The 19,802-nt window shown below is 31.1% G+C and overlaps 2 protein-coding genes across 3 annotated transcripts; one reads left to right on the top strand and one right to left on the bottom strand.

The window, feature by feature from the left end:
• p130CAS (Serine_rich_CAS and FAT-like_CAS_C domain-containing protein p130CAS) lies at positions 1–8,675 on the bottom strand. The gene is made up of 9 exons (XM_014415785.3): positions 8,520–8,675; positions 8,287–8,424; positions 8,096–8,194; positions 7,120–7,237; positions 6,763–6,914; positions 5,357–5,630; positions 4,349–4,563; positions 3,751–3,903; positions 1–1,975 (listed from the first exon to the last, which is right to left on the bottom strand). The coding sequence occupies exons 1-9, from the start codon at positions 8,550–8,552 to the stop codon at positions 1,601–1,603; spliced, it is 1,557 nt and encodes a 518-aa protein (XP_014271271.1). The 5' UTR covers positions 8,553–8,675; the 3' UTR covers positions 1–1,600.
• A 1,920-nt stretch (positions 8,676–10,595) lies between these two features.
• tilB (touch insensitive larva B) lies at positions 10,596–19,701 on the top strand. Of its 2 annotated transcripts, XM_014415786.2 has the most exons (9): positions 10,613–10,770; positions 10,844–11,011; positions 11,083–11,257; positions 11,329–11,507; positions 11,597–11,690; positions 12,567–12,812; positions 16,989–17,154; positions 18,191–18,291; positions 19,464–19,701. In XM_014415786.2, exons 1-9 carry the CDS (start codon positions 10,761–10,763, stop codon positions 19,579–19,581), a joined length of 1,257 nt encoding a protein of 418 aa, XP_014271272.1. In that variant the 5' UTR covers positions 10,613–10,760; the 3' UTR covers positions 19,582–19,701. The 2 variants fall into 2 exon arrangements, with proteins under 2 accessions (XP_066905579.1, XP_014271272.1); XM_067049478.1 differs by lacking the exon at positions 18,191–18,291 and having other exon boundaries at positions 10,596–10,770.
• Positions 19,702–19,802: the final 101 nt, after the last annotated feature.

Here is a 19,802-nt window from a genome sequence, read left to right as displayed (position 1 = left end):
AAGATTATTTTTTTGTATAGATATATTAAGCAATACACAGTATAAAATTGTAATCTTATTTATATATTATTCTATTATTTTAATATTGAATACTTAAATCATGTTAAAAACAAAAAGCAGTACTACTCGTAAATACAATGTACCAATCTGGTAGCTACATCTCAACACAGTAGGAAGATAGGTCAATGTTGCCTATGTAGGAGAGCCCAATAAGTAACATAATACAAAAACAAAATTAAAAATTTTAAAAATGACGGATCCAATAAAATACAAGTTACAATTTTTTTTTAACTTTTAAAAAATATGTTGATCAGAATCATGGTATAAAATGAACAGTCTTTCTAATTGAACCATAAAAAATAAATCTAAAAATGTACTTCAATTATTGAAAACTTAAAGTATAAAAATATTGTTATTATGAATACTATAAAAAATGTTATTTTCAGTAACATTTTTTTTAACAATAACCTTTGAATAATCGATCAAGTAAGAGAAAACTTAAAAATGATACAAATACAAAATTAATTAAAATAAAAATGTTAATGTTATAAAATCTGTCTGCTTAATATCTATTCAAAATCAGAATTTAAAAAAACAAAAACAGATGTGAAATAATGTATTACAAGAAGAATTTAATACATAGAAGAAAGAAGAAAATAAAAAATGGATATAATTTATGTAGGATAACAATTTTTTTTTTCTTCCTGAAATTGAAATATATTTTTAAAACACAATTTCACGGAACAATCATTCAGCTAGATCAAGAAATTTCAAGCTGACTCAATGGAATGCATCAATATACACTGGAAGCAAAAGTGCAGGCTCGGGATCAGTCTTCTCTCCTTTAAGTATACTTTTACATCTCTGGGCCTTCTGCAATATTCTTCACCAGTCATTTCTGTCTCGTAGTATTGCTGACCAGTTGTTGGTGTTATAGAAACTTTTCACATCTCCTTAAGTACAGCCCTATTGCCACTCAACTCTTCTCATCCACTGCAACTACTTATTCACAATACACAGCACCCTGCATAATTCATTCCCATCGACCATAGCAGGATAACCAGCCTAGCAAAGCCTACCAAATAACGAAGAGAGCCTTTCAATCTAAATATTTGAATTCAAAAAGGATTCCACTAACTCAGGTCAAACTTTTACAAGTCAGCTTTAACGATTTGGGTCTCAGAATTAATGATTTCAAAGATTAACAAAGGGAATTAGAGCCAAATAAGTTTTTTCTGAGATGAATCTTCTGAAATGGTAGTCAGACTTAACAGCTTTTTCAAACCCAAATCCAAAAAATCATATGCATTCTAATAGACAATGATCAATCCATTTCTATACAAGGAAAAATCCAGCATTTGAAATGATTAGGATAATTCTAAGATGAAAAAAAATCTATAGAACTAAGAAGGCAGCACAATGGAAAGAATGAAGGAGTTTGATTAGAGAAATTATAATATGAGGGTATTATGTAACAAATGACTTTAAACAATTTGAAATTGAGACTAAGGGACTAACATAGAATCATGTTGTCCTGGAAAAAAATTCATTTTCAATCAACCATGCTTAATATTTAGAAGATTGTAGGTAATGGTAAATATTAATGGGCAAGAACTTGTTTGAGAGTTTTACTTTTATGTGAAAGATCAACAACTGAATCTACCATGTATTGGACAGCAGAAACACTAGGGAAATGAGATGCTGCTGATTTGGTCTTGTGGACTACATTAGAAGTAGCATCCGCAATTAGATTAATAGAAGTCCCAACTTCCTTCTTTAAGGAAACTTCAATAAGATTTCTTTCAACGGCATCTCCGATGCTGATGAGCTTATGTGCACAAGAAATAACAGCTTTTGCATGTGACAGGAATGCTTTAGGAGGTTGGTTTTGGGTAACCGTGTTAAGCAAGGTATCAATAGCAGATGACAAGTTTCCAGAAGTTACCCAATACTGGCCATTGTGGAAATCTAAAATCTGTAATAAAAATAATTAATGAAATCAAATGGGTGCTCAAATAGATAAAAAAAAAAAAAAGAAAGTGCCATGATTATATAGAAAAGGAAAATAAATAAATATATAAGCAAAAACTAGTACAACCTTTTTTTATACATTCTTCTAACTCTGAGTCTTAAACAAACTCATATATAGTTGACTATTGATAAAAAGATTTATTTAAAATTCTGAATATCCAACAATATAGTTTAAAAAAAAGTTGGAAAAATATTTTCCTTTTTAACTAATAGAATTTTATATTATATTATTAAAAATCTTATCTGAATTTGGCAAAGGTTGCCCCTGTTACTGCTGTGCTCTACGTCTATCATATTTTAATAATCTTCTTTTATTATTTTTCAATTCAAATCTGAAATTCACTTCCTCAATTTATATACTCTTCTGGTCACACATCTTATATTATCTCCATCAACACTACCTGTGCTTTCGCAGGGACCAATCCATCACAAAATATATGGACTAACAACATTTTACAATATCAAGAAACAATAACTGAACTACAAGGACATTGGAACATGAACAATGTAAAAACATCACATACCCCTCCATATGCAGTAAAGTATCAGGTACATAAATATTCCATGTAAAAATACTCAAAACGCTAATATTGATAAACATGGGAGCAAAGATGAACAGAATGCTGGAATTATACTAATCCTAAATTACAAGTTCTCCTAAATTGCTCCTAAAATCGTGCAGTGATAGAAGCTACCAAGTATTCTCTAAGGAATGCAAAATATCTAGCAAACTCAAGTACCGTTACTGACAACAGAACTTTAATAAACAAAATACTAAACATAAAATCACAGTACTCACTGGCTATACATCTTAAGAGCAACTTAACTGACATCGTGAATAGGAAAGTAAAAATCAGTCTGATGGGGATCAAAGGCCACAATTGTAGAAGCTGCTCATGATCCTCAATAACCAACCAACTACAACAGAATACCATTTTCATTTATTAAGAAGAAGCTTACAGCTGACTTCTTGACTAACTGAGACAAAAATCAGCAAAGCTCAACTAAAGCACAGATCTCTGCACAAGTACATTCCAAACAAAAAATTGAACATTACAAACAAACATATTGCTGAAGAACCTGGATAATCTAAAAATTAATTGATACTTAAAATTAATCGACAAAATATCGAAACTTAATCTGAAGAAGAAGACCATAGAACTAACCAACTTCTTCAAATTAATTATTACACTTTCACCTAAGAAATACAGACACTTGGTGCGGACTAACATTCCAACATACCTTAAATGATTATAATCAACAAGAAAATAACACGATGACATTAATCAGGATTGTCATGATGCAGAGAGACACCTGAGAAAATTCCATTTTCTAAGTATAGAAAGGAGGTGCAAAAATTTACCTCCTCAATCAATCTGTAATAATCCACCACAAAACACTTTAATTAAAAGAAGATGAGAGCATAATTAAATTTGAAGATTATAGAACAAAGAAGAAAATGGCTGTGTACTTCTGTTATATTTTTTTATTTACCGTTTTATCTCCTATTTGTGTATTTATTGTAAATCATTGAAATACACATTATCATAAAATATTAATTTTATAATAATGATATTTATTACAGACGAAAAAATAATATCACTTTAATAAAATTTATAGAGATAATAAATTAACAGTTAAAGTTTGCACTGAAAAAAAAACAACATGTATTTGGTTAACTATACATATTTAACTATATAACGATATGTATTTAATTACCTTCCTATCATGTGGATCAAGGGGTGGAGGAAGTATTGATTTCAATTTTTCCTCATTTTCTATTTCTTTTTTTTCTAAATTCATGTAAGACAAATCTTCTCCAACATTGCAACTAACTGGTGTACTTTTCTTGAACAACAATGTTGAATTCCCCTAATTAAAAAATAAAAATTAGAATAATTATTGCACTTAAAATCAATAATTTTTTTATTTTATTAAAAATTAATATTATTGAAATTGACCTCTTATTTCAGTTAACCAACAAGAGAATATTACTCACCCGCAAGAAAAGTAATAAAGCACAAAAACACTATTTTTCATAGGAGAAACAAAAGAAAATGTGTGGGATACATCATAATCATTGTCTAAAAACAGTGTTTTCCAACCTTTTTGTATTTCCTTCCGCACCCTTTGCTGTTGAATAAATTGATATATAGCTAATAATTAAACCAAGTTCTCAACTCCATCAGACCTCCAGAACATTTGAAATTTCAAAAACCACGAATGTTTCAGAGAAATATTTCACTGCTATATGAAGAATTTCTTCTGAAACTATATCCAAGGTAAACTAAATCTATACAATCATAAAGATATGTACTTGTATAAAAGAAGCTATCTGGCGTATGTCATCGGTGAGCAAAGCTGCAGTTGAAACAAGGTCATCAAGGGCATCTGATTGGTGTATTTCTTCATCTTCAACACCAAGAGTCAGCACAGACCAACCATGAGCATCTACAGTAGAAGAAGCTTCTCTTACAATGACATCAGCTTTAGCCAAATTGTCAAATAGTAAACTTAGTTTATTTCCAAGGACTGTAAAAAAAAAAAAATACATACATAGTTTTTAATATGACGAATGTGCTAAAACGCAGTACATTAAAATATAGTCAGTTAAAAAAAATAAAGAACAATTACTAAATTTACTTAAATCTAAGTTTCCTACTTGATTTTTACAGTCGACTTTAGATAATTTGAAACTAAAGGGACCACAGAAAAAGTTCAAAAATAGTAATTAAAAAAATCAAGAAGTAGGAAATGAAAATTCAAACAAACGAGAGTTTGTTTTTTCCTTTAACAAGATACCACCAACATCAATTATTGATTAATCCACTTAAGCAAGAACTTCTCGAGATCAGATAACTTCCTTCAACATGACCTTTTTCATTTTGTACTTTATATTTTTGATGACACAATTATTATTTTTTTAAATCATTGACAAAGCAGATTTACTATCTGCTTAATAAAGAACTGTTTTGAAACATCTTTTCTTCACAAACTGTTCCACACAGTGTCAATTATAAGTTTGTTTTTTTTCATGAGTTATAGAAATACTATAGAAACAAACTTGTTTTTTCTAGAAGTCATTTCATTTTTACAGATTTGAAAAAAAATATTAGAATTTAACACAGTTTGAAAACTGACTTCAAATTATTGAAAGTCTATAAGAATACACAAGTTATTCATATCATACTTAATGATTTGAACTCAGCAATACTTCCATGAAGTTACAAAGTTTCATTAGGCATTTTCGGGTCAACAAAAGTAACACCAATAATAAGATTTTTTTTTTAGGATAAATTGTATATGATTTATAAATGTTTGCTACCTTTATCTTGCTGCGATAATAAGATTGGATGAATGAATACAGTAAGCTGATGAAGTGAAGTAGCAAGAGACGTAACTGCACCTCTGATTTCAGCTAATCTAGGCTCCAGTCTTTGTGGAGAACGCCAATGAGGACCAGCACACCCAAGTAATCTAGATGTAGCAGTAGTAATCTGTGATTCCAGTCTTCCCAACCAATCCAATGCTGAATCAAGATCCATAGGCACCTCTGCCCCAGATCTTGGCACATCATAAGCAACACTTGTTTCCTCCTCCTAAAAACATTAGCTACCTTACTTATACATGAAATTTTTAAAATAAAATAATTTTAATAACAACCATACCCAAAACAATGTAGGTTAATTTTATGGAGTATAATATAAACTATTTAAATAAATCATATCACTGTAGATACAGGCTTTACTTTTCAAATTCTTAAAAAATAATAGAATATAGTTTTAGGTTCCCAAGAGAGTCTAACTTGACCAAAACAGTTGTAAAGAAAACAGTAGCACACGGATGTTCAATTAATACACCTTATGTAATTTACCACATCTGAAAAGAAACTGACAATAATATGTAATTCGGGGCCATGCAGCTGAGGAGAGCTTTTTCTTTATTCATCCTCAGAAAGTAACCAACAAATCTACCTATAAAGCATTACCAGAGATTTTGAGGAAGCTACAACCAGAATCATCCGTAAGCCAAACAACCCCCAATCTAAGTTGAAACTACAGTTTTCCAGTAGCATCCACGGCACTGTCGAGGTTAAATTCATCATTCCTTGGTGATAAAGGAATCAGACCAAAAATACTAGAATGGCTATTCACCACAATCTTTGATAATCTATGCATCTGTCACAGGGCAGAAGAACCAACGAAAGAGATCTGAGAGAGTTCAAAGGATGGGAATTCTGGATGAGTAAGGAACAATTAGATAGAACATGGCCCATATCAGACATGGAGATTATAATTAAATTAACTCCTTATCACATTTTGATACAAAGAGGTCTAAACAGGTGCACTAAGAATATAGGCTACCTGGGATTATAAACCAGGAAAATATGAAGGTTAGTTAAAAACTGCTATAGTTCATTTATATTTACTGCCTTACCTTGCTTCTTATTTGAATTGAAAACTTGGAGGAAGTTGATTTAATGAAATAACTGCTGCCAGTTACTTTTTTTGATATTACTATAATATTGTTTCAAGATTCTATTCAATCAACTGTTTCTGGAAACTATCAGTCTACAATAACTATTAGTGATTATCTATTTAATTTGTCGTGGGTTATTTTAGCCACTTTAGGATCCTCTTGACCAATAGCAAGAGGAGTGTCAAACTTGGTCAGACAATGTTAATAGTCTTACAGAACTAATGATAACTGTGTTAAAACATTTATACAAACCTGTGTTGGCTGTAGTCTAGTTGGTCTTGGAATATCATAATCCTGTTGAATCAGCGAAGATCTATTAGAATCAGTAGTAAGAGAACTAATAGATGAGCTAGGTGTGAGACTACCACCTCCAACTGGTTTAGGAACATCATAACTCTCTTCAGCTGAAGTATAGAAACAGAATTAAGGTACTTAATAATTTAGAACAATAGAATGACATAAACTTAAATGTGAAGTAAAATATTAACAAAGGAACTAGATTTAAGTTTCTTTCACTTAAGTTATTAGTTTTAATAAGAGTTAAGTAAAAATAACAAAAGAGTCCATATAATTTAAAAGTTAGCAGTATTTAATATAAAACTAAATTACCAGGTAAGTGCTGAGAATTCAAAGGTACATCATACTGTAAATGAGGTCCATCAGTTCCAACAGGAATTTGGGGTATATCATACGTATAACCTTCACCAAACTTTTGAGGAGTAACCACCTAGAAAAATTTAAACAATAACTATTCAGAATATTTAGGTACACATTACTGCTATAAAATAGAACTAATTGTTCTAAAGTGCCATTCTAACATGGCGGATGGGCACAAGATCTTAGAGCCTCACAGTAGATGAAATATAAAAAGTAGCTTGACAAAATATATAGGTAATATCAAAAGGGCCAATTTTTTTTAATCAAATTTTATGTATCTTGAGTATTCTCTTTAATGAATAAATTTAGCCTTAATAATTACTAATAGAACAAATAATGACCAAAATGTAGGAATAGTTTTCATAGTATTAACAATCACGTTCACACATGATGACTGATGAGAAAATAAAAATGGATAACATTAACCAGTGAACAGAGATCAAATTTATTAGCTTTATAAAAACAATTATTATCCAAAGGTAAACATATTTATTACCTTATATGTTTTGTCAATAAAAATACATGGAATTAATAGATTTGATCGCTTTTATAATTTCTTACTCCTTTAAGTAATTAATGTTTATTGATGGCTTGAACTTTACTGAATTAAGTTTTCATTTGCTTCTCAGGATAATCACTTTTATTTTAATTGAATTAAGAGGTTCTTAATTGATGTTATTACTATTTATTACCTTAAACAAATAAATAATAACAAGAGTGCACCAGCCCGTGTGATTATGATCATTCAGAAACATAAACTTTTGTTTAATTTTAATTAATTATTTGTATTTTGATATTTATTTCCTAGGAAGAAAAAGGACAAGAGCATTCTATCTACAATGAGGTTCAAACATCTTTGGCCTACCACTATATGTTAATAACACTTCGTAACTATTATCACCAAAACCACTACAAAATTATCGGAAACCTTATTAGATGGAGTATTCCAACTTCTTCTTCGTCTTTCTCTAAGAAGAGTCAATTCAGCTTCAGTTAAAGGTCTTAAGCGATTGCTGGGGCAAATCCCCTATTAATATCAAATAAAAATAATTCAAAACGAATTGAAACTAAATAAAACATAAATTAAAATGTGCTAAAAAAAAATAATCTTAGAAATACCTGTTTCCCTCTAAGAGAACATATCCACCACCCTTCCAAACCCTGAGAATCTTGCTGAACTATATTTAAGATATCACCACTCTTAAATGATAGTTCGTCTGCAGAATCAGCAGTGTTATCATACAATGCAACAGCAGCCTAAAAAATTAGAACAAAAACAACGTTAAACAGTCATTATTTTAAAACTGAAAAGTCTTCAAGATGAGATAATCTGATTTAAGAAATATAAATACTTGAACAACAATCATTTCCTGCGGTTGAGGCATTTTGAAATGGTTTTCAGATGTACTGATAACTAATTTTGACAGAACAACGTAAACAACCACAAAGAGATAACCTAACTTAAACCTTTCACAGAGTTTCTACATGGCTGCCTTCACATTTCTTTTCCTGATATCCTGGAGCTATTTACTATTAGCTAATTATACATTCAAATTACTTGTAAATAATTATAATTAATATGTTTTCGTACTAATAATTATGCATATATAGTAATATGATTTTTGATAATCCTATAACAGTACCTATTATTTTCATTACAAAAATGTATATTAAAAAAATTCAAATAAACTGGTTCTAAAAGGTATTAATAAAGAACATGAACAATTTCAGACAACCTTGAATGCAAGTAACCAGCAACTGATTTAGACCTAGCAGGACCTTATTGTGTGGAGAGAAGGAAGAAAATTGCCCTACAATTTTGGTTAGATCACCTAATTTACTCCAGACCGATTTATCAAAAACAAAAAATGTTTTACTACAATTGTAGCAGTTTGTAGTTGGAAGTAGATTTCCAAATTTCCCAAAATTCCTGGTTTTCAAATTATTGGTGGAGGATGACTCTCGCTATTTCCTTCACCCAAAAGACGTCCCTGGCTGGGAGATACAATGTTCCAGCCACTATTTAGTTAAGGCCGTAGGGTTTGTGAGGTACGGGATACCTCACTAAAGAAAGGGGTTCTGGAGATCCCCTAGAATTATATATTCCTTAATAATATTATTATTTTTTCTCTGAGCCACTGTTAGTTGTTCTCGGCCACGGGGCAAAATATTGCAGCGGGCTCCTTTCCACTCCAATCTTTTATGCCTTGATAATTCATGGGTTTTATTTTTGTTAATAATATTAATCAAAGTTTATTTATTATATTACTACTTATAAATATTATATATATTTATAAACAAGACTAGACAGTCAGTCAGAGCGTTGTAAAAATAGGTGATATTATCTTATATCTATATTATCCTTTCTCTCCTCCCCAAAATCCCGGGCTCAAAGAAATAATAGCGTAAAGAAGGCCCTAAAATCAAAATTTTTGCTGACTATTCCCCACACCTGCGATGGAAATCTCCCTCAGGCATTGAGTAATGTACAGAGAAATAGGCTATAAATATAAATTTATACAGACTAACAAGGACGTACCCAGGATCAAAACTTGGGGGTTGGCAAGCCATAGTCAATCAGGTAGTGTCATTTCAGCACGGAAAAAGGGTAATGAAACCAAAATTTTAAGAAAATTATATATAATTGTCATAGCGCTTTATTATTTATTACAATAAGTATTGGATTGAAAAAAATATTTTTATGAAATTAATATTGTTTTTTTAAGCAGACTGAGCAGAGCCATCAACAGAAGGCCCCTTTCTAAGGAGATCATAGAAAACTTAGATAAAAGACCTATAAAGACCTTACAGACGCATTAATCATTTCAACTCCGAAATCGTTTTTCATAACTTTCAAACGTACCAACCTAAAACCAAGGCCAGGACCATACACGGAATCCACTAGTGACCAACGTCGTACATACTGGGTACTTCTCAGGATCACCATTAGTGTTATCAGAATGACAGTTATACATGGGAAAGATTTAATAACATGCCATCAAGATGATTTTTTTTCCTGACCTCTCTAAAACAGAAAAAACATGAAATTAGTAGATTGCATTACGTGTGGTTACATAATTCATATTGGTTATTACCTTTTTCTACCATTGCTACTTGAAGGTGTACATTGAGATACTTATCAGGTGTTCTAGTATGTCCGTTCGATGTGGATTCAATTATTAAAAATTTGGAGGCCTCCTCGTGAAGCCATCAAGAGCAAACGACAATTGTTTCATATACATTGTCGCCCCCCCCCCGTTTAATAAGCCAAGATTAAACAAATTGGTTAAAATATCCCCCCTCCACATATAATGATGTGTCAAGCAGCTACTTTTTTGTTATTGTTTTTTTATTTTATTTTTTAAAATAAAAATATCGGTTTTTCATAATGATGTTTAAATTCTTGAAAATGCTATGAGACAGTTTCAATAAGAAATGTACGACATCTCGTAGCAAAGCGCTGAATTAATTCTTCCTCAAATGGTACCAGTTACAAACTGATACAAATTTCAATTTTTTCCAACAACTGCTGTTACCCTCGTTTATTTAATTTAACTTTGAAGCTCATTCATATATAATTACTAGCATTGAAAATGCAGAGGAGTAAGTTTTAAATTAATTAATAAGAGAATATTTGATTTAATTAAGTATTTTAATTTTTTAACTTTCTGAAAAGTTTCTGAAGAATTGGTTAGAAAAAGAGCAGAACATAATAACTGTGAAATTGGGACTCTTGAAGAATTGTCTCTCCACCAAGACAATCTGGATAAACTTGAGCATTTGCAACACTGGTGCAAAGACTTAAAAATACTTTTGCTTCATAGTAACCTCATAAACAGAATAGGTAGATTTTGTGAACTTTATAATTTCATCATTAAAACCATTTAATAAATTTATTACATTTTTTTCCTAAAGAGAATATTGGAAAATTAAAAAAACTCGAGTATTTGAACTTATCAATCAATAATATTGAAAGAATTGAGAACTTGGAAGGATGTGAATCATTAAAAAAACTGGATTTAACACTGAACTTTATAGGAGACATACTATCCATTGAAAATCTCAAAAAGAATATTTTTTTGGAAGAGCTGTAAGTATGTAATTTGTATGTAGTATTGTATTATTAATTATTGTTGATTGTTCAAAGCTTCTCCTTTGTAGATTATTAAATGGGAATCCTTGTACAGATTTTTCTGGCTATAGGGACTTCGTAATTGCTACCCTACCACAGTTGAATGAACTTGATGGAAAAGAAATATTCAAGTCTGATAGAATATTAGCATTACAAAAATATGATGAAATCCGACCAAAAGTCATCATTGAACAAAATAATTATTTAAGTAGACATCAATCATTGAGTTATTTATTGAACTATTAAGTAGTTTTTCATTTTTACTGGCATGCATATTAATTTTTTTGTTAATTTTAGTAAAGCGTAAAATTCAAAAAAAAGAAAAAGAAGAAAGTCTCATATTGTCAGAAGATAAGATTAAAGGAGTACTTACTGAGGAACAACGAAAAAAGTAAACTCGTAATATTTGACAAATCTATTTACTTTTTTTTTATTGTACTTTCCATGTAGGTTAATATTTGATTAATCATTCTGACAATTAATATAGAATTCTATTGTTTAAGCTTAAGATATTTTTTTTTATTTAGGGTAGTTGTTACACAAAGTTTTTCCATTTATTTCTAGGTTCTCATTTATTTTATATTAGGTTTTTAATTTTAATGTCTACATTATTTGTTTCTCATTTTCTAAAAGTTTGTCAATATTGTCATTTCTTATTTTAAATATAGAAATAATATATTTTCTTATATTTCTAGTTTTTTTTTTAAATAATAGAAACTTGAATGTTTGAGAACTAAATATGTGTAATTATAAATAAGTATTTGTAGAAGTATATGTATACATATTCACTGAAGTATATAATTAAATATTAACCATATTTAATATTTTTATTTTTATTTTCATTAATTGAGGCGTTTGTTTGTAAAACATGGTAACTGCAAAAATGGAAACTTTTACAATGTTAAATTTATATTTAACATAAATAAACACAATTTATTTTGTAAAAAAATATTTTACCTTCTATCAGTTATCATTTACTGTAACTTAATGTCAATATCACTGTCTTAAGAAAACAAATTTTTTGAAGATTCTTTCAACAATTTTATGAAATTACCCTTAAAAAAGCCGATGATGCCAAAAATTGCAATTCATGAAAAATTTCAGTTATCACGTTTTACGACCGAATGCCTCAATAAATTTTAATTATAACTCCATTTATTGATTTTTATTATGAAAAATTAATTTTAAATTTCAAGCTGACTTTTCACCTTAGATGAAGAATGATTTTGAATTCTAGTAAAAGGCACTGTAATGTATTTATTTTTAGTTTTTGGGAGTCTCCTAGTGAAAATACACCTGAAGACAGGATTCAAATGGCGATCATGTCTAAGAAATCAAAAGAAACACCCAAACCTTCAATAGAATTGGAAGATCCAAGATATGTTAAAAAAAGAATACCAAAGCTTTTTGATGAAAATGGAAGGCCATACAATATCAATGAAGGAAATATTCCCTTCAGATTTGAAGATGACTATTATGGTCATTTTTATAAACTTGATTTAGCGGTTTATAGGTATTTAGTGTTAATATTAATTTTATAAAAATTATCTTATGGTTCATTAAAAGTTACTTATGAAAATATATATTTACACTTACATTGTATTTAATAAATACCTATATTGTATTAGAATTTTATTTGCATTCAATTAATATTAGCTGTAATGACTTAATATTTAGTTCACTTTTTGTTCTTTCAATTATTATTATTATTATTATTATTATTATTATTGATTTTCAGTTTTTTCTCACAATCGCAGATTTAATTTAAATGTAATCAAACATTTAAGAATTTCTGCACAATTCTTGTTGTATCTAAGAGAACTGCTTGTTGAGCCTCTCTCAGCACGTGAAGTGGTAATTCCAATCCATCTGTTCCTGCATCCACTGTTGACTTTAGGATCAGCCTATTTGCCAATATTATAATTGATGTTACCACTAAACATTCCAAATGGTACAGCTCCTTTAGTTTGGCCACCAATTCCTGATATTTCCAAAGCTTCCCACCGACAGTTGAACTAGTCTCGTTATCGTTTGGAATCTCATCTTTGCTTTATTTTCTTTCCTGTTTATGATGAGTATATCTGGTCTGCTATGGTGCACTATGTGGTCAGTTATAATGGATTCGTTCCAATATAGTTTGATGGGGCACTTTTGAAGTATCCTACTTGGATTATACTCATAATATGGCCTCCTTACATCTAATAGGCTAAATTTCTGCGTTAAGGCCTGATGGAAAATTTATGCTACACTACTATGCCTATGGAGCTACTCAGTACCCTGTTGTACTGCACATCCTCCTGTGATATGCTTTTTTGATTCCATTTGTGCTGAGCATAATCAACATTTATCGCATATCACATTATCCTTTAGAGCAATGATCGATTAGGAATAACCTGGTCTTGAATGACAACTACAAACCCCCTCTGTCTCGGAGAATAGCCTTCCAGATTTTAACCATATAACTGATCTTCTTTTTCTATGGAGGCTTTGTTCAGTTGGCTATAGAATCTCCCATGCAGTTATTATTATTATGGTCTGTATTTCTCGCTATTACGGGTTGAGTATCTGAGGTAGGGAACCTAGTAGTCCAACCACCATCATATTTTTATTTATGTTTCCTTTGATTCAAATATTTAAAAATGTTAGCACTATACGTGCTGTGTCTAAGAGAACTGACTGTTGAGCCTCTCTTAGCACTTCTATAGGCACACCCAAACCATTCATGCCTGCCACTGTTGATTTTTTTTGGTATGAGACCATTCGTGGATATTATGAATGGAGTAGTATTAACACCTTCTAATTTACATATTTCTTTCAATTCTATCACCAATTCCTGGTTTTTTCTCCCACAGTGGAGCTTATATTATTATCATTGAGGATTCAACTTTATAAGTTCTGCTTTCTATTTTCTTAGATCTATAAGATAATGCAGATATTCAGTGCCAGCCAGCACTCCACATTCACCTGTGATATGTTGAATTGATTCGAGTGTTACTGAGCATGACCGACACTTATCCGGTGTTGTTGCGTTTTTTAATACATGTTTTTTATATGATCTGGTGGTGATCACTTGATCTTTAATAGCAACGACAAACCCCTCTGTCTCAGAGAATAGCCTTCCAGATTTTAACCATTCAACTGATCTTTCTTTATGTATGCAGGCTTCGTTCAGTTGGCTATAGAATCTCCCATACAGAGACTTGCTTTTCCATTCTGCCAGTTGTTCATTTTGTGACACGATTGTTGATTCAACACCTTTGCTCAGATTTAGTCCAGTTAAACCAGAGTCCATCCTTGTGATGGCGAGATAAACCCTTGTTGTTTTTGCGAGGAAATGTTGGCGTAGAGCCTCTTCCTGTTTGCGGCAAGCTTCTTCAATATTTAGCAAACCACATCCTCCTTCTTTCCTAGGTAAATATAGACGAGCTTTAGAGGATATTGGGTGGTGGGTCTTTTGTGAGAGTTGTTCATGAAGGGGATCCATCTCCTGTAGGATGGTGTTCGATCATTGCACTATACCGAAGCTATAACTTAGAGCAGGCATAGCCCTGGTGTTGATGGCCTAGATTTTTTCCTTTCCAGTTAGTTGGGTTTTAAGCAATTTTTGTAGCATAATTTTGAGCATTGTTAGAAATTCTTGTTGCATATCTTTTTGGAATATTTTAAGGTGCTGTTGCATGCCCAAATATTTATATAATTTATTGGCTTCAAGTTCCTTTATGTACTCTTCTTCATTAACCAGAATGTTCTGTTCACTTCCCCGTTGGTTACATAGAGCACTGCATATTTAGCGAGGCCAAATGACATTCCTATGTCACTTGTAAAAGATAAAACAGCTTCAACCATATTTTGTAGTTGTTTTTTGTTTTTCGCTAATAGTTTGAGGTCATCCATGTACCAGCTGTGGCTGACTGGTCTCTTTGTCGTTGATGACAAGTTTGTATCCCTCCTTATTCTTTCGAAGAATCCTGCTTAATAAGAATAGTGCCATGCATAACCAAATTGGGCCTAGACAATCCCCTTGGTATATTCCTCTCAGTATTTTGATTTTATTGGCTGTCCAGGTAGCTCCTATTTTCAGTATAGTTTTCCATCCTGCCATCAGGTTTGAAAGGAGTCTGCTTACATTAGTTTGAATCTTATATATATCTAATACTTTTAGTAGCCAACTGTGTAGAACAAAGTCAAAGGCCATTTTATAATCAATCCATGCCATAGAAAGACTTCGCTGTTTTTTTTAAACTTGTGCCACAGTGAACGAATCTATAACTAAGAGCCCCTTTCAACCCTTGACCCATTTCTTTTAATTATTATAATGGGAATATTTCCTCACCCAGCCTCAGGGGAGTAGTTGAGAGACCTATCTAGGATTAGCAGAGGTCTAGGATAACATTGTGTGTAACATTAAGTTGGTTACTTCTAGAATAACCCCTCTTTTCCCTCCTCCCTCTCCTTCCTGTATGTCAGCAATGACCAAGTAATGAGTAAACAAAAAAATCTATAGAAAAGGAAGGTCAAAGTTACGCTGGTTGGATGGTATGGACAAGTATGCATGTGCCCGGTTCCAAGTACAAATTTGGAAGGTGAACGCTCAAGAGAGAGATGGATAGTGACGTTTGTTGTTATAGGCCAAGACCTGTGCAAACAAATTGTAGTGCCCTCAAATATAAGGTGAAACAGCATAGGTTTTGGATGAATGGCTGTGGGTGAACAGTCGAACTATAACACTGGACACCAGACGACCTCCAGATTAATTTTGCCTCTGTGTGACATGGGCTCTGCTACAAGATGAGAGTATGGATGATTGCCCCACCAAGATAAGTGGGCCCAGGAGAACAAATACCACTGGCAGAAGAGAAATGGGTACTCTGAGGAAGAGTCTATAATTAAAAATCTTGACCTTATGAACAGTCATGAATGTCTATTGGAGAAAGGAACTAATTGAGTTCAATCCAGGAAAGCCACTCCCAGCAGTGTAACTGAAGGGTAAGCTAAGTGGATAAAGATCTCCTCATGACCATTTGGTGTCAACTGGCTGTTGTAGGAGCTTCTCCTCCAGGTATGTCCGATTGGCAAGCCATGGAGGGCATCAGGATGTGCATTGACTTTCCTGGTGGTGGTTTTGGAGAGTAGTATCCTAAATCCACCCCAATTGAAATCACTTAGCTAATCCTCAATAATGATCTTTGAGTTGAAAACAATAATAGGTTTTCTCATAGACCACTGTCCTCTAAAATATCTCTGCAAGATGAAATTAGTGCAAGATTCCACCTGCCATCTGTGTCTTGACAGTAAAGTGAAAGCTGAGCAATTCTGTGTGAATGTGAAGCCCTGACCTTGAGCGGGCTGGGGCCAGGGTCCCAGAGCGCTTGATTCAGAAGGTTGTGGGTTTGATTCCCACCTGGGCTAGTCAATATTTATTTCGCGTTCCTGAGAAATGAACCTTGACATTCCCACTCTGGGGCTGTATAGGTCCTCATTGGAGGACTTGAGCCAAAAAAAAAAAAAGTCCTGACCTTCTACAGGCCTGAAGATTAAACCTGAAGATATCATTAGATCTAACCCTAAGGACTTAATGTATTTTGTCAGGAGTATAATGATTGATTTATTAATAAATTAAAAAAAGAAAATTATTACAGGATCAGCTATTTTAGCTAGATCATTCACTTAAGATTCTATCAACTTATAGGTATCTAGATTCAAGTCTGATTGATATTGATGTTCAACCAAACTATATAAAAATAATGGTAAAAAAAAAAGTTTTTCAATTACGTTTCGAGGAAGAAGTATCTCCAGATCAGTCTAATGCCACAAGATCTCAAACAACAGGTCACCTCGTGGTCACTATGCCAAAGGTATTTTCATTAAATATTTAGTGTTTTGTATTTATTTCAAAAATAATTTTTTCAGCTAAATAAACTTTAGATTTAGATTTTAATAATATTGGATTTTGAGATATTTTCTTAATATCTCATAATGTATTCATAGTCTTAATCAAGGAAGTGAAGTCAATTAAAATAATGTTGACCCTTAAAAACTCCTAAATGAGTTGAGTTAACTTTTATGTTAAAAAAAATCCCTTTTCTTACTTTAACAGTGTTTATACTTCATTTCTTCAGGGACGGGCATGAACTCTTATTTATTAACTGTTCTTGATTTCTGTGTTTTATATTATAATAAATTAAACTAACTAAATGTTATTTTTTCTTTTTAAACAGAGTTAAAATAAAAATCAATCATAAATCAATTCGGCAAAATCATTTTTAATATCTTATTTTCTGAAAACTTATTTAACTGTGTTATAAATTATCAATATAATATTTTCAATTACATATTATTATATTAAGCATTAATGAGTTCTACATCTAAATTACATTTTACTGATTAAATTATAAATATTTCTGACACTGCATAAATGTGACAATAAGTCATTTTTAAACACAATTTTTGAATAGCATCAACCACATAGATCCGGGGGGCAAGCAGTTGTTTGATGTGCATTTCTTTGCAGTACAATTAACATATGTACTAGCAAAATAAATATTATAAATATATACTATTTTTAGAAGAATTGCATACAGGAAGATATGATTCAAAGTTCGAAGAAAACTGATTAAAAAAAAATTGTGTTTTTGATTTTAAATATTATTTTCACAGTGCAAAGTTTATTATATGTATATATATTATTTTATGTATATTATTTTGAAAATCATTATATTTATTTGCACCACCATGCCCATAAATAGAAACTACTCCATCTCAATAAAAAATATTACCTTATTATGGCTAGTAATTGTGAAGTGGCTTAACACAATTTCTGAAGCTATATAATGTTGAGTTATTAGAGTTGAATATATTTATGGGCAATACATTTTATGTACCTATTTACAGGCAAAAGAACATATATTGCCAAAGAATGTCCGAGAAAGGATTGTTAAAGAGACTGAACAGAAAAAAGAAGAAAAACAAACTAAAAGTAAACAAAGAAACCGGTAATAATACTTGCTAACATATACCTGTATGAAAGACTTAGCTATTTTAATTTTTAATATTGATACTAACAAGTACATTTGAGGTGTTGAGAACCAGAATGGCCCAACTCATCAGCGATGATTTTCAAAAAACCTTTAGGTAGGCAGTTTTTGTCAAACTGCTTTAGACTATTTTTGAAAGTGAATCCTTATATTTCTGTCATTTTATTTTCATTAATGGATGAATTTTAAAAATGAATCATTTTATTACCAAATATTGAAATTTCAATTTCAAATTTGTTTATCATTTGTTATGGTATTGTGCATAATAGGTTCTGGAACCAGTATAAAAGATGAGGTACTCTAAATCCGAAGGCCTCAACAATGCATGTTGAATAGGTAAGGTATGCTGGATAGGAGGTAAATTGGATGAGGATGAGGATGATTGGTGAGTTTTACGGATATTTCATATAAATCCTCACAGGATGGAACTCCACTCTGTAAAGTATTTGTTCACAGTTGTGAAGGGGAGGGCAAGTCCTACAGGTATTCGCTGTAGGTTATTGCAGGATGGAAAGGGATATCCAGTTCTTATAGGTATTTGCTGTAGGTCTTGATGGTAGGACAGAGGGTATAGGAAGGAGGAAAGTAATCCAAAGAAGAATAGTAGAATAATGACACAATATTCACTTCCAATAATAGAGTTGAAATAATCTGATCCACTATGTATATTATTACTCACTGCTTCCTAAGGAGAATTCTGTAAAGGTATTTTCACACTTTAGTTTGTCAAATTGTTATTAATTATACTTCTGGGCTTAAAAACACCATCGAGATATGCTGGGTATTATACCTAGACCTTATCTGCTAATGGGTAATAAGATTCTATTGTAATATTTATTGATTCAAATAATATATTTAGTAATATTAGAATACATTACATGGTTGTTATATGTAGGAAATTAAAGTATTACTAAAAATATTACATATGGTATATGTTTGAAATATTCCTCCTGTCACCCGAGGTTTAGGCCACCTCTACTTACGGCTCTGGCCAACAATTGGAATATCACTCTGCCCCTGGTTCTTTAAAGAAACTTATGAAATGATTAAAACCCTGTTAATAGTTACTTTTAAGTTTCTATTGTGCTATGTTATCTATAAAATAACCTATTTTTATTATTTTCCTATAGAGAATATCTAGAAGTAGATGAAACCAAGTTAATAAACATTACAAAAATGCTACATATCGTGAAAGAAGATAAGAAAGAGGATTTTATTGATGACCCAGAAGTTCCACCACTTGAATAAAATAAAATGTCATCAACTCAAAGTATCAAAGTTAAAATATAGATTGAAATAATTTCTCCAGCTTGTAAGAATTTTTCAAAACCCTACAAATTTAATTTAATAAACTGTATTATTCCTTAATTTTATTTTCATTTGAATCAATATTAAAAATCTTAATTAAAAAATATTTTATTTTATTATGATTTATTTTAGAAATTAAATATTACAAGTTAACAGTTATT

This window comes from Halyomorpha halys, unplaced genomic scaffold (assembly GCF_000696795.3).
Source record: "Halyomorpha halys isolate HHAL.00 unplaced genomic scaffold, Hhal_1.1 Scaffold106.1, whole genome shotgun sequence".
NCBI lineage: Eukaryota > Metazoa > Arthropoda > Insecta > Hemiptera > Pentatomidae > Halyomorpha > Halyomorpha halys.
Note: the sequence above shows the minus strand (reverse complement) of the source record. Positions and strands in the feature narration are given on the sequence as shown.

Bases quoted from the DNA above. Each gene is read 5' to 3' on its own strand.
- tilB (XM_014415786.2), top strand. The intron at 11,012-11,082 runs GTAGATTTTGTG...TTTTTCCTAAAG, and splicing joins TAACCTCATAAACAGAATAG to AGAATATTGGAAAATTAAAA. The intron at 11,258-11,328 runs GTAAGTATGTAA...TCTCCTTTGTAG, and splicing joins AATATTTTTTTGGAAGAGCT to ATTATTAAATGGGAATCCTT.
- p130CAS (XM_014415785.3), bottom strand. From the start codon at position 8,552: ATGCCTCAACCGCAGGAAATGATTGTTGTTCAA. The intron at 7,238-8,095 runs GTTTCCGATAAT...AAATTTTTCTAG, and splicing joins GGAATACTCCATCTAATAAG to GTGGTTACTCCTCAAAAGTT. The intron at 3,904-4,348 runs GTACATATCTTT...TTTTTTAATTAG, and splicing joins AGATAGCTTCTTTTATACAA to GGGAATTCAACATTGTTGTT.